Source organism: Capsicum annuum, chromosome 10, assembly GCF_002878395.1.
Source record: "Capsicum annuum cultivar UCD-10X-F1 chromosome 10, UCD10Xv1.1, whole genome shotgun sequence".
Lineage (NCBI taxonomy): Eukaryota > Viridiplantae > Streptophyta > Magnoliopsida > Solanales > Solanaceae > Capsicum > Capsicum annuum.
In genome coordinates, this window is record NC_061120.1 from 138,126,739 (window position 1) to 138,141,365 (window position 14,627).

The window sequence follows — 14,627 nt, forward strand, 5'->3', positions numbered from 1 at the left end:
CCCTATCCAAACGGACTCCAAATGACCCCAAATTTGGTAAGCATACATAAGGTACCCTTAATATCAACACTCTAAACCGGAATCCTTAGATTCCACTTGTAGCTCAAAATGGCACGGCGCTGACATCGAACACCGCACACGATCCTCACCATGCCTCCGCCCCCTTGGGCTCACACAAAGCCCTCTCCAAATCACCTTATAGATGCTTGTTGCCTCATGTTATGCCCCTTTGCCTCATCTTCGACTTCAGCATATTCCCTCAGCACATGCCGCCTGCATAGCTGACAAGGTTGCGGCCTAGTTGGCACGCACAATCCTGGCGGGTGACAGGCCCCAAAACTTTGGGGCGTCACAACTCAGCTTGATTATTCCTCAAGCTATTGGGGTTTAAATAACTAAGTTTACATGCCCTAAAAGGAATGAAATCAATACAAATCAATATCTAATTTAATACCTAATTATAATAGGAATAAATCAAGCTACCTTCTTCTATATTTACACATGCTATGGAATATTCAGGATTCTGACAGTAACTTGTCTTCAAACCAAACGACCCCTTACCCTCTCTAGTACTTCTCAGTGGTTCAATCTTTTGGTTGACATTGTTGCTTGGTCTTGTTAACTAGCAAAATATCATTAGCAAATAACATACACATCGGACTTTATATTGTATTGTGTTGGTGAGATCATCTATAACAAGGGTAAATAGGTATGAGCTGTGTGTTAATCCCTAGTGTGAACACATAGTTATGGAAAAAATACTTTGTATCTCCTACCTCCTTCATAGATGTCCTTTATGGCATTAATGTTATTTAATACTAATTTCATTCTTTTCTAAAACACCCACCAAAGGACTTCGCTTGGTATGTTATCATATGCTTTCTCCAGGTCAATGTACATCATATATAGATCTTTCTTCTTCTAGTGAAATTTTTTCATCAATCTTCTTAGCAAGAATGTAGAACTACTGGGCCCAAGTCCAAGACGATTTTTTATTTTTTTTTTGAAACTGGTAACATTGTATTCCTCAGCATTAATTATACTGGCCACCTTCAAAAAGTGTCAATTACAAACTTCCTATCAAATCAAAAATCTGGTCTACATCTTCTAGACAAAGTAGGTTACACCAAAAGAGTAAAGATACTGTACAATTTCATTTAACCTTGTTTATGGTATTGGACCTATCTTCAAAACATCTACCATTTCTTTCCATCCCTACTGACCACCAGGTACACGGCGGTATTAGCCTCCACCATCTCTTTCGACTGTTGCTGTCTCCTCTCCTAATCTAACAACTCAGTAGGTCTGATGTATGTTCTGGCATTGTCCAGCTCATGCTTTCTATATTGAGGAATAAGTTCCATAGTTGAGCAGTTAACTTGCAATGCAAAAAAGATGTTCATTTGTTTCCACTCAACAGCTAAGTAGAACTTCAACAGCTGTTATTTGAATTCTCTGGTAACCAAGATTCTATCTTCCACTACCTCAGAGTCACCTTGCACATAAGGCAAATGCAATGGAGGGGATTGTCCATACAGGGCTTCATATGCAGTGGTTTGACTGGCAGTGGCAGGTAGTACACCACCACTCTGCAAAAACCAAGTATTTGGGCCAGTCAGTGGGCGAGTCTGAACAATAACACCTCTAGTAGGTTTCCACACATCTATTGGTTACTTCAGTTTGTCCATCACTTTGGGGGTGGTATGCAGTAGATTTACTAAGACCGACACCCTGAATAGCAAACAATTCCTGCCACAGTTTACTAGTAAAGATGGGTTCCCTGTCACTTACTATATCCTCTGGCATTCCATGTAATTTTAAGGTATGCTCCATGAACAATTTAGCAATATCCTCAGCTGAATAAGGGTGGCTGGGACTAATAAAATGTGATATTTGGTAAGTCTGTCAACTACTACCCATTTCGATGTCTTACCAAATGATTTAGGGAGCCCCTTAATAAAATCCATGCTGATGCTACTCCAAGCATTAGTGGGAATACTCAGAGGCTGGAGTAGACCAGGGTAAGCTGCATGGTCATATTTGCTTTTCCGGCTTACTGCACGCTTCTTAACATAAGTTGTAATGTCATTCTTCATTCCCTTCCAACAAAACAGGCTAGCAATTCTCCTTTGAGTTTAACTCAATTCCTGAATGCCCTCCTTTACTGCATCATGCCACAGTTGTAGTATAGTCTGTTTAAGTCCTTGATCAGGTCCAATAATGAGCTTGCCCTTCCTTCTAAGTTGCTGATTTATGAAAATTATTCCTGGAACCTCTTCTCCCAGTGTGTGTACCCTGTGAATGAAATCCACCAAGGTAGGATCTAGCTGAATTATTCATAATGGATTGCAGCAAAGCAGTAGTTTGGGGTTTGAGCTGGGGTTGGTCGCTGGTTAATATAGCAGACTTGGCATTGAAAGAATAGGATGCTGAAGGGTGAGTTTTCATGTCTTTAGCTAGTTTAGGAAGATAGACTCCAGTAATTGAGCTAAATGATAAGCTTGAGGTAAGGAGTAGGGTCTATGAACTCTTACTGCATCCCCAGGCTCAGGCTTCAATCCTTCCAAATATAGGCTAATCGCATGATGGGTTTCCAGATTGACCCTTTTCATACTCGATCAAATGCTTCCTGATACTCAGCCACCGATCCAACCTGTTTTATCTTCAGTAATTCCCCCATGGGATCGTCATACTCTGCTCCAAACCTGTCCAACAAAGCCCAGATATACTCATCCCAGCTAGGGGGAAGAAGATGGCCCCTGCTCCTCATATAAGCTTGGTGCCACTGCAGTGCAAGATCATCAAAATGAATAGCAGCCACTGTTGCTCTCTGATGAGTTGGTACTTCATCTAATGAAAAGAATTTTCCACCTTATACCACCAGTCCTGAAAATTTTTTCCATCAAATCTAGGGAACTCCAATTGTGAGTATTGAGTGAGAAAATGATGAGGTAAAGGGGAAAGAATTTGCTGATTTGGCGGTAAATGGACGTGTGAATAAGGAGGGATATAACCAGGTTGGGGCATACCTCAAGGAATTTGTGGTCCTGGATATGAGTTTAGAGGTACTGATGTTTGGAAATGTGGGATAGTGGTCATCAATGGAGGTACAGGTAAGGTGTTTGAGGTTGGGATGAAGTGGTGTGGGTTCGATGTGGTGGGGCTTGGGTAGTGATGGTAGATTCAGGGGCAACAAAATTAGGAAATCCCCTTGTTATGTATGAATGAGAATGCCCAGATGAAGTTCATTCCGGAGTTCGAAACGTACCCATCAATTGTAGAGGTCCTTCAGTCGGAGAATATAATTCAGCTCCAGATCCTGTTACCCCTGTTGCGTCTTTACCCTTCTCCAAGCTGTCCCGCTATGATTGTCTCCTTCAGCTCGTGAAAAGTTTGCTCATTAACCGATTCCAGCTGGTTCTGTTGAACGTTGAACTTAGACATGTCAATAGCCATATGATTCAGACGATTCAACACTTCATGAATCTCCGTCGTCATTGACAATACACACAGCGCAAAACCGGTGCTCTGATACCACTGTTGTGGTTTTCAGCTAAACACAAGAAATTAAGCTAAGAAAAGGAAGAGAAAAATTAAGCAACTAGCATATTCTCATTCATGATTTCCTCTCCAGCAATACAATTACTATTCGCGTGATAAGGAAAAGGATTAAACGACAATTTTAAAGGACTAAAGTGTAAAAAGCAAAACTAATAATGAAACTATTACTCCCCGAAAGTTATTAACTTCTTAACCACCTCAAAGTGCTCCCTCCTAAGCTTGTGGTACTACCCGCTTCCTTAGTTCCTACAGATCATAACAGAGAAAAGTCCTCTACTTTGCATTTTCCAATTAAGGCAGCCTTCCTAGTTGGACTAGCCTTGAAAGGAATCAAGTATCTAGAGGAAACCAACGGTTCTTTCCTACTCCCAATCGCTGAAGTTTCTTCTAGATGTCAAGGTCCATGTGTTCTTTGATGTAACACTATATGATAGTGTCATCCTTCTGTAACTAGCTGTTTAGATAACTTGATGAAATTTAAAATCCTGCTAAATTCAATTTTGGTGCTGAATAATTGGATCATATTCTACATTAGCCATTATGTAATTCTGTCCATTTGTTCGAAGGCTTTTGAGACAGTTTCTAGTTTATGTATTAATCTGGCTCTGTTTTCTTGGTTGAAGCAAATCTATATGTGATGGACCTAACTATGATTTATATCTGCAGAAACGAAATGAGAAGAAAGCAGCTAGTGAGAGGAGGTACTATGAGGGAAAGAGTTATGTCTCTGGTGATTAGTTGACATTACAGAATTAAGGTAGCAGTGTGTTTATGACGCTGACAATTCTTCTTAAATGCAGAAGAGCATTAGGTTGTGTGTTTGGAGTTGAAATAAAGGATTGATAACGTCTGATCTTATTATCCTCAATATGCATGTCTTCACACATATCACCACGGTTGTTTTGGCCTTGTAATGAATTTCATTGAGGGGTTTTCTTTCCCCATTTTTCCATCACTTTCGGCCAAAAGCACTACTGCTCAACATTGAAATTACTTGATTCCTCCGGTTTCCCATCAATGCTATGAAAATGAGTTGTCATTTATGTTGTATCTATTTGCAGATGACAAATTGGTGGGGGGCAAGAAGCTGCTTCAGAAGATGCAAATTGTAATTCCCCTCCCCCTTCACCTCCCCCACCTTTTCTCTTTGTTTTTTTTAAGTGCTTTTTGTTCTTCAACCCTTTAGGAGGTCTGGCCCCCCTGCGTCAAAATGCATGCCAGTGCACATGACGTTCTCTAGTTAAACAGAAGTAATTCTTTGACCAAAAACATAAGAAGTAGATAGTGAGAAATAATGTACCATCATGACATTGAGGCGTCCTTACAGCAAGTAGACTATTATTTATTTTTTCGTTTTTTCATAAATCATATGTTCGTCTAGTATAGGGTTGTACTATGAAAAGTATTTATGCAATGCCCCTGTATCAGCGAATTGTGTTTTGGTACATTTTATTTTTGCGGAGCAGAATAATAGCTTGTGCATAATACTTTTTAAGTTCTTGGTTCGTTTCAATATTCATGTCTCGAGAGTTGACTATAATATCACAGTTACTTTGGATTACTTATTGCATAATTCACGATTTGAAAGTTCTGATGGTAATATCAAAAATAAGTTACTGAAACTCATAAAATTACCCAATCAATAGCAGCAGTGTGTCATTCTTGATATGTGGGATGGATAAGATCTCTTCATTCAACATAAATCTGAATTATTTGAACCAAGGAATTTCAATATAAGGTCGTTAAAGAAAAAAAAAATAATAGTAGCATGTCGCACCTTTAGTCATTGTAAAATGTAAATCTATTCCAATTTTAATAATTGTTACGTAAGATTTACTGTGCATCATACCCTATCTAAAGTTTTCCCTTCGGAAAAGAATTTCTGATGCAGGAGAGATGGTTAGAGAATATATCAAAGTTCAAGCCCAGAGGATTAGCTATACTCAGTTGGGCTTTGAACTTGTGTGAACATTTTGTTGAGAAACTCTGATCGAGCCAACTCAAGGTAGAACCAAGATAAAAAAAAACTCATCAATTTGTTGGGGAAGACTGCTGTAACTGGTTGGAATACCCTTCAACTCCTTGCGTTTTTGCGTTCAAACTCTAGCAAACAGAGTTGTCCTGAAATCCTACTGAATTGGTCAAGATTTACTTATCGCCAGTAAATAATGTGTGTAGTTAAATTATCTTGAAGTTCTACCGAATTGGTAAGAATTTCCTGAGTTGTTTAATTGTTCACTAGTCCTACCGAATTGTCAGGGTTGGCTTACAGCTACGTATAATTTGTGTTGAAGTATTTGTCAAGACTTAACAACGTGTGTTGTTGAATTACCTTGAAATCCAATTGGATTGGAAATATTTGGTGTTGGTTTAATTGTTCAGAAATCTCGTTGGATTGATATGACTTTGTGTTAAATAGCACGGAAAAGGGACAAATATATACCCAAACTATGATAAATAGTACGTAGATATTCTTCGTCATACTTTGGATACCCATATTCTTCTATCGCTAATGAAATGGTACGTATGCATATATATACTCAAAGTATGACGGAGGGTATATATGTACTATTTATCATAATTCGGGATATATTTGTACCTTTTTCATAACTAGTATACTATCTATTTTGGGATAAATTACAGAAATGACCTCGGCAATGGGTGGTTTCGCTTTTTTGTTCCCCATAAAAAAAGTCCTACAAAATTAGTCTTCCTTTTTCTTTTTATGTACTAGTTTAGGATACGTGCATTGCACATATATCAGATATTAATTAAGAGTAAATATATATAAAAAATAAATTGTCATATGTACATTATTTATGAAGTACAATAGTTTTCAAAAGATAATGTAAAGTTTTTAAAAGTGTAATTAATTAAAGAGGAATTTAGTCATTATACTTATTTCCTAATTCTTAAAGCACTTTGTTTTTATGAAGAGTTATTTTTATTCTCAGGATTCTACATTTTTATCAAAAGTGAGGGCAGTTTAGATGATTATAAATCTTTAACATGTTAGGGGGTGTTTGGTTGCTGGTGAGAATAGAGTTATTCATGTATCTAAACTATGTAGAACTTATACAACTGTTGGTAGGTGCATAGGAAATAAGTCATTGATGTATTGACGGTTAATTTAAATATAAACGTGTTGTATATTTACTCTATGTAAAATGTAATTTTCTTTGAAATAATCTGTGCACGTATATAATTTTCATCACCATTCACGAAACTTCACTTTCCATATATATGCTTTTTATAAAATAATATTTTGACCTATAGTGTTCTATTCCTATAATCTCAATTATATGACAATTTTTTTTCTGACAACGCAGTCAAAACTCTCTATAGTGGCAACATACAATTGAAAATATCATGACTGTTATACAAAAATGTTGTTATATACACTGACATTTGATGTTCGAATCTCATTTAGTTGTTATAAATAAAAATATGCAAAATTTGTAATAGCATGATCAAAAAAATGCAAACATTTATAGCATTTATTTCGTGAAATTGTAAAATACCTGATGTACATCATTTAAATACAATTTTATTCTTGTAGATTAGACGTTCATACTTGACATTTATTGTGTGTATGACATTAATGATGATTATCATAAATATTTTTATATTTTATTTTTTACATAATACATTTCTTATAATATATTATTATATAATATTTGAGTATATTATTATTAAGAGATAATTTAATAAAGAGCATACCACTATAATAAATGACATTATTGTTATAAGTAGAATATTGTTATGCAAAAGTAAAATATAATATGAAAAATTGGTTTAAGAGAATCAGACTGCTATAATAAAATGCTGTTATAAAATAAGGTGATGTTATAGAGAGATCTAACTATATATGAAAGAATCTAAATGCTATATATAATTAATGATATATCTATATCTATATCTATATCTATGAGAAAGTCATTGTGTATACTTACTTTTTTTTTTTTTCAATTTTCTGAACGAAAATTCTACCTCCACTATTACTATGTGAAGTCCGTGTATTAAGGTCATGAGTTATGCTCCATTATTTTAGAACTCTAATTATAGTTCAGGTACGACAACTTTTCCATCTCTAAATGTAACAAACCAAATTAGGGGTGAATCATATTTACAATGAACTTTGAATAAGAAAAGTTCAACCATTGCCTAACGTGTTTGAATTTAAGCTGATCACTGAATCGGGAATAAAATGTAATATTGAAAATTGCCCAATATTAAAAATTAGGAATAAGCAGAATAGAATATCAGTTTACTATCACTATAAATAATTTTAAAATATATACATAAAGTTAACTTACCTAAGTTGGAATCTTTCGAAGATAATCTCTCTATATTTGTGAGGCATGTTTAAGATATTCCTTCACTTCATGCACAAAGTTATCAAAAAAAATAAATATAACGAGCAATACATGTTCTAATTTTAAAAATTGAAAAAGGGCCAAAAATTACTTCTGAATTATCTGAAATAGAGCAAAAATATCATTCATTAGTTTTTTGGATAAAAAAATACCTCTCCGTTAAATATTTAGCTAAAACATATCCCTCTCTCTAACTGAATGCTACTAGACATGTCACGTGGATAAAAAAAGCCACATATCTCGTCCATGTCAATGTCCACATCGAAAATTCCTATTTAATCCATCAGCCCAATTTTTATCCATTTAATTATTCGACCCAACCCAATAAGCAAAAAAATCCGACTCAAGAGGCATTTAATTATCCGACTCTTCATTTCACTTCTTCTCTCCCAGCAAAATCGATGCACATCTAGGTTCAGTATGATAGTTGTCCTACTAACATTTTTATTACTCTTGACATTTGCCCCTGTCAAGAAACTATATTTCTTTGTAGCTCATATTTTCTCATGCAAAACAGATACTTTTTAGACACCTGCACTAGCTTTACATTCTGCTCCGATAGTTGATGAGATTTGTGTTCTTATTCTTCTTATTGATGTGATATTCAAATTGTGTGCAACATCTGAACATTACATTTAGAAGGGATCCAACTAATTTTCGTCCAAGAGTTAACCAAGGATAGAGAGCAGAAGTCAGCTGGATCCTATTTAGGGGTGGGAGTTCGGCCAGAGTGTTTAATATCGGTTCGGTTTATCGATTTTCGGATTGACAAAAATGACATCCATAATCAAACCGAAATAAATTCGGTTCGATTCGATTTTAACAAATTCGGTTCGGTTATTTCGGATTTTTATTTCGATTTGAAATATTAAAGTAGTTACCCTCTCTTTTTCATAACCGAACATTTAAAATTGATATTTTTTTTTTAGAAAAATTATTTTTTTCAAACCTGTTTTTCATTCCCAAATATAAATAATTATAAATAACTCAACATGGATGAAACGAAATAAAATAATCATAAGCTTAACATAATACATAACGTCATTAATCATTACATATAATATAACCTTGCATAAATAATCTACAAAACGACACAAAACTCATCTATTTCTCACCGGTGGATAGCCACAACCCACAAACCCACAACCAATAGAAGTGAAAACGATCAATGAAGGAACACCACCTTGCCTTCGGTGGAACGGAGGAACACTCGTGAGTCGTGACTCGTCGTCGCCGGTGTATGTGAGAAACGACGTAGGGAATACCAAAATATAGGAATTTAGGGTTGGCAATGGACAATGATTGCGGCGTATGCGAATTTACTGTTAAATGTTAATTATATATATATATATATATATATATATATATATATATATATATATATATATTATTTATTTATAAAATTTTGATTTTTCGATTTAACCGATTTTTTTTAAAAAAATTCAAAAATCGAACCGAAAAATCAAAATTTTAAAATTACAAATCGATCCAAAAAATCGAAAAATCGAAACCAAAATTAAATTTCGATTTGATTTTTTAACTTTTTTGGTTTAAACCAAAATATGCCCACCCTAATCCTATTACTATTTGGATGATTTAACCAGAACAGGTTGTATCCATGATCTTGCTTATCTTTTTTTATTGGAGCTTTGATGTTAAAATACCACATCAATTAGAAGAACCCTCGATGTGCATGATTTTTGTTCGGAGAGATGAAGTGAAGTGAAAGGTGTGGTCTTTACCCTTTTCTAATTGTCTCTTGGGTCGGTTTTTTTCTTATTGGGTCAGGTTGGATAATTAAATGGATAAAAATTGGGTTGATGGATTAAATAGGGATCTTCGACATGGACGCTGACATGGACGAAATATGTGACCTTTTTATTCACGTGGTGTGTCTGGTGGCCTTTTGTTAGAAAGAGGGACATTTTGAGCCAAATAGGGGTGTGTATCGGTCCGTTCGGTTTTATGTGTTATTGGTTCGGTTTATCGATTTTTGATTTTTAAATATGTAAATCAATAACCAACCAATAAGATATTTTCTTATCGGTTTTGGTTTATCGGTTTTTGGTTCTTAACGGTTCGATTTTCGATTTAATCAATAAGAAAATATTTATAAAATAGAAATAGTAACAACTAACATAAAAAACGAAATCTTAATTACCGCCAAAATCCTACGCAATACATTTTAGTTTACAAGAATTTTCAAACTTCAACTGAATGTTAGTTAGAAAAAAAAATTAAATCCTAATTGTTGGAAGCTATAAATGCTTCAAGCTTTTCAATACGATAATAACTGAACTTTATATTGTGTCTTTGTTGCCTTGAATAGGTTAATACTTTGTGAATCACTGAATTGTGAATAAGTTGTGCATATAATATATATACATACACATATCTATCTATCTATATATAGATAGATATATAGAGAAATATTTATATATATAACATTAATAGGGATAAAACAATAATATAGTGTATTCTTATTGGGTTATCGGTTTAACCGATAACGCAATAATCTAAAAACCAAAACCAAACCATTTATCCAATAAATTTTTTTATAAAACCAATAAAAAACCATTAACCCAATAACTCAATACCAATAATCCAATAATATTTTTATCGATTCGATTTATCGATCGGTTCGGTTTTTGCACACCCCTAGAGTCAAATATTTAACGAAGCGGTATTTTTTAGCTAAAAAACTAACGAAGGATATTTTTGCTCTATTTCAGATAATTCTGGGGTAATTTTTGGCCCTTTATTACTACTTTTTGTATGAACAAAATTTAAGCGATAGCCTATATTATGTAAGGACAACTTTCTATCAGCATAGCAACCGTGTGAAAACAATTGCATCTGGTGTCCACCTAAACTATTGTCCACCTAAACTAAGGAGAATTATTTTGCAGATATGATTCGATATTGAAGAAATAAGAAAAAGAGTAAGAGCATAAAAAGGGAAGAAAAAAAAAAGCATACATCCTGTTATTGTTGTTAATAACATATAGGGGTGCAAAACTTGGCATTCGATATATCACTACGTGATGATAAATAACACGTTATTGTCGAGCAAAATATTATTTCACCTTCTTTCTCTTTTTTAATCTCTCTAACATATTAAGAAACATTTTTTTTTTTTAAAAAAGGCCAAATCCATCGACAGACCCTCAAACTTGTCCCAAAAATTTACTTAGACCCCTTAGCTAAGATTTGTACCTATCAGACACCTCAACTGCTTAAATTGATACCTATCAGACACAAAATGTTGATTTGGCAAGGATAGTGTGTGGCGCGTGAGTTGAAGAAAAAATATTATTTTACTTTTTTTAATTAAAAAATTTATACTTTTATTATTTTATTAATATAATTTTTAAATTTTCAAATAAAAAAGAAAAAGAAAAGAACATACCCCCTCCCCCTCCGTTCATCATCTTCACTGCCCCCCACCCCACCCGCGAGCGTCATCATCTTCACTGCACCCTGCCCCACCCCAGTTCATCATCTTCAACCCCTACCCCGTCATCATCGTCTTGACCCACACACCTCGTCGTCTTCTTCATAATAAAGAAAAGCAAGATCTAACAATATTTTCAATCAATCTCATCTTCGAAAAATCAAGAAACCCAGAATTGAGAAAACAGCAACACTACCAATCACGCGATGGTAACGACAAATTCTTCTATCCGCAGATAGATTATTAACAAAATTTTATGTCGAATATCTCAAATAACATCCCGCAATTAAAGCTCTAGCTTCTCTGCTCGAAAAACTCCCTTTGAAATCTCTACTTGCTTTGTCCAAACATTCTCTGCAACCTTTACTACTCAAAGTTTTCCAACACCGTACCAATCCATAAACTCCATTCAAATGCATCGATGCATAACCGTCGTTCACCACCGCTGTCTTCGTCAATTTGTCAATCAAATTTCCAGCTGATGCGTCAATAATCATCTAATTGATTGTTTGTTTGTTGGAATTGAATAAAAATTTATCATCTTCATCTACTTTTCCATTGAAGTTGTCATCTTCATCATCTGACTCCATTGAAGAACAACAATTGAATGCTTTGGTCTACTCGTGGCGGAAATTACCATTGAACAAGAACAAAAATGTCGATATTGTTGCTGCGACTATGTGTGTGCGTGAACTATCTAGGTGTGTGTGTGTGTGAACTGTGTGTGTGCGAGGGGGAGAGGGGGTTTGAAGATGACGACTGTGGAGGGGTGTTGCTGGGACTGTGTGTGTGTGTGTGAATTGTGTATGTGCGAGGAGGAGGGGGTGCGAAGATGACGACTGTGGAGGGGGGGGGGGGGGCGGGGGGGGGGGGGGGGGGGGGGGTTGGGAAGATGACAAGGGGGGGGGGGGGGGGGGGTTTTGCTTTTTTTCTTTTTAATTAAAAAATTATTATTACATAGATATTTAAATAAAAATATTGCCAAATCAGCAATTCCATCTTTTAATTTTTTTTGCCACATGTTTTTTTTCAATTGGCCCTGTTTGCCACATCAGCGCGTGTGTGTTGCACACACTTGAGCCTTTTGCTGATTGGGAAAAAATTGCTCAATTGGAATCAAATTGGGGGGTTTAGGGGTTTAATAGGTACAAGCCTTAGTTTAGAGACCTAAATGAATTTTAGAGATAAGTTTGAGGGGCTATCGATGGATTTAGCCAAAAAAAATTAATCATCAAAGGAAATATTTAACCCACATTTCCATTGAAAGGGTTGGCATTAAAGAATACAAAATCACACAGTTATAAATCTAACCATAGAAACATCACCATGCATGTTTATAACTCATCTGAACACATAATTAAGGTAAACAAAGTTAAAAGTAAAATTATTAATATAAAACGGCATGTAAAGTAAAGTATCTCTTGCGTGATTGGATGTATATTCAATATATCGATTAATTAGCATACAAAATACATAAGAAAGAATACATTAGTGAAAAATAGCAGTTAATGTCAAAAGTAAAGTCATGGTAAAAAATTATTGACTTTGCTACACGATATCAGTGTAAAGACGAAAGCACAATCATGATTGGACTTTGCTAGATGAGCACCGAAATAATGCAGAGTCTAGATGCACCAGTTTACAAAAACAAAATTAAGAATGATGAATCATCAAAATTATACATGCAATATCTCGATAGATATTCCTAGAAAACACCAGAAAGCAATAAGATAAAGACAAAAAATCGAGCTTAATTATAAATTAAAGAGACAAAACAACATTGTCTAATTTGATATCTTTGATGTCTTCTTTTCTTGAGTAAAACAGAGTATACAACGGAGATTTTATTAATTGCACCAATTATTATATACTTTTATAAGATCTGATTTTTTAACTTCACTATATAAAATTGTACTATATTTTTTAAAGGTAAATGATATCTTTAGTTCATCATAGCTTCTTTTCATGTCTTATATTTTTTCAGCCTTTCTGTGTCTCATTCCAGTTCAAATTGAATAGGTCAAGTACTTGAATACTTTAATAGCTCATTTGGATTGACTTTTTGTAAATTTCTATGGCCACATAATTAATTTATTTGGTGGTTTAATAATAATTGAATATGTTAAATCTTAAATCTGTACGGGGAAGTTATCTAGTAGGATTAAACTATTGACTAATCTAGGATAATTACTAACTCCTAGTAGGATAATTACTGTCTGTTAGTGAGATAATTATTTATCCACAAATCACGTTGATGGAACGTGAAAATATAACCGTTTGCTCTCCATATTATAAAAGGGGTCTTCTCATACGTTCTGCTCTTGGTGTGCTTCCACTAAAATCATGGAGAATTCAAGTAAGTAATTCTTTACTGAATTACTTAAATTGTTTAATGTGAAAATCATTAAGTTCTACGTTCCTGAATGATTGGTAGGATTGCATATTAGATTGCTTAGGTTATAAAATCTGTTAATATGCTGACAGTTTTGACTTTTAATTTATAAGCCAATAGTCATAACTTAAAAATCTTAATGACTTTTGACTTATTTTTATTATTTTAATCTAAAAGCAAGTGCTTATAAGCAATTTCTGAATTTATTCATTCATCAAGTTACTTGATTAGATCAAGAAAGGCATGTGAAATCTTCATGTACCGGACACCGGGTGGATAATAAAAAAAAAATATGCTACAACGCGTACCACTAAAGCTAAACTCCATGAAAACCAAGATGATACTTCATACTTATTTACCTTCTACCCTAATATATATATGATCTTCTCACTGACCCTTCTATCTAAATTCATGTCCTCAATAATATGAAATTGTGCCATTTCTTATCTAATTTACTTCTCCTCAAAATATAGTTATATCAAGAATCAAAACTTCTCGTCTATAACAATCAGATGTCAAATTAAACGTATAATATATAGACTTTACCTACAATATATTCATGAGAATCTCTTTAATACCAAGAGTAGGGATTTCAACCCCAAATTACTCATCAACAACGATGAAAAGTCAACTTCAAATTTGAACATTTACAGCACAACCTCAAGGCAAAATATTCATCACAAAAAAAGTTACTGATCCAAATGCATTATGTGCATGTTGATGCACATACTCGTATCAGGAGTTCTTTATGGTAAAATCTTCATTTATCAATAAAAAAAAAAGTCAAAAAAGGACAAGAAATAGAACAACACGTGAAAAATTAGAGAAATTAATATACACCTGA

General features: G+C 34.3%; 1 protein-coding gene across 3 annotated transcripts in view; it reads left to right on the forward strand.

The window, feature by feature from the left end:
* Positions 1-5,962, forward strand: part of LOC107845298 (ethanolamine-phosphate cytidylyltransferase) — a 45,432-nt gene extending 39,470 nt beyond the window's left edge. For 2 of the 3 annotated variants that reach the window (XM_047398168.1, XM_047398169.1), the window contains 2 exons: positions 4,228-4,318; positions 4,623-5,056. In XM_047398168.1, coding sequence (XP_047254124.1) covers positions 4,228-4,299 — 72 coding nt within the window. In that variant the 3' untranslated portion in view covers positions 4,300-4,318; positions 4,623-5,056. Of the gene's footprint in view, positions 1-4,227; positions 4,319-4,622; positions 5,057-5,438 lie in introns of those variants that run through there. The other variant, XR_007045914.1, reaches the window with a different exon arrangement.
* The last annotated feature ends 8,665 nt before the right edge of the window (positions 5,963-14,627 follow it).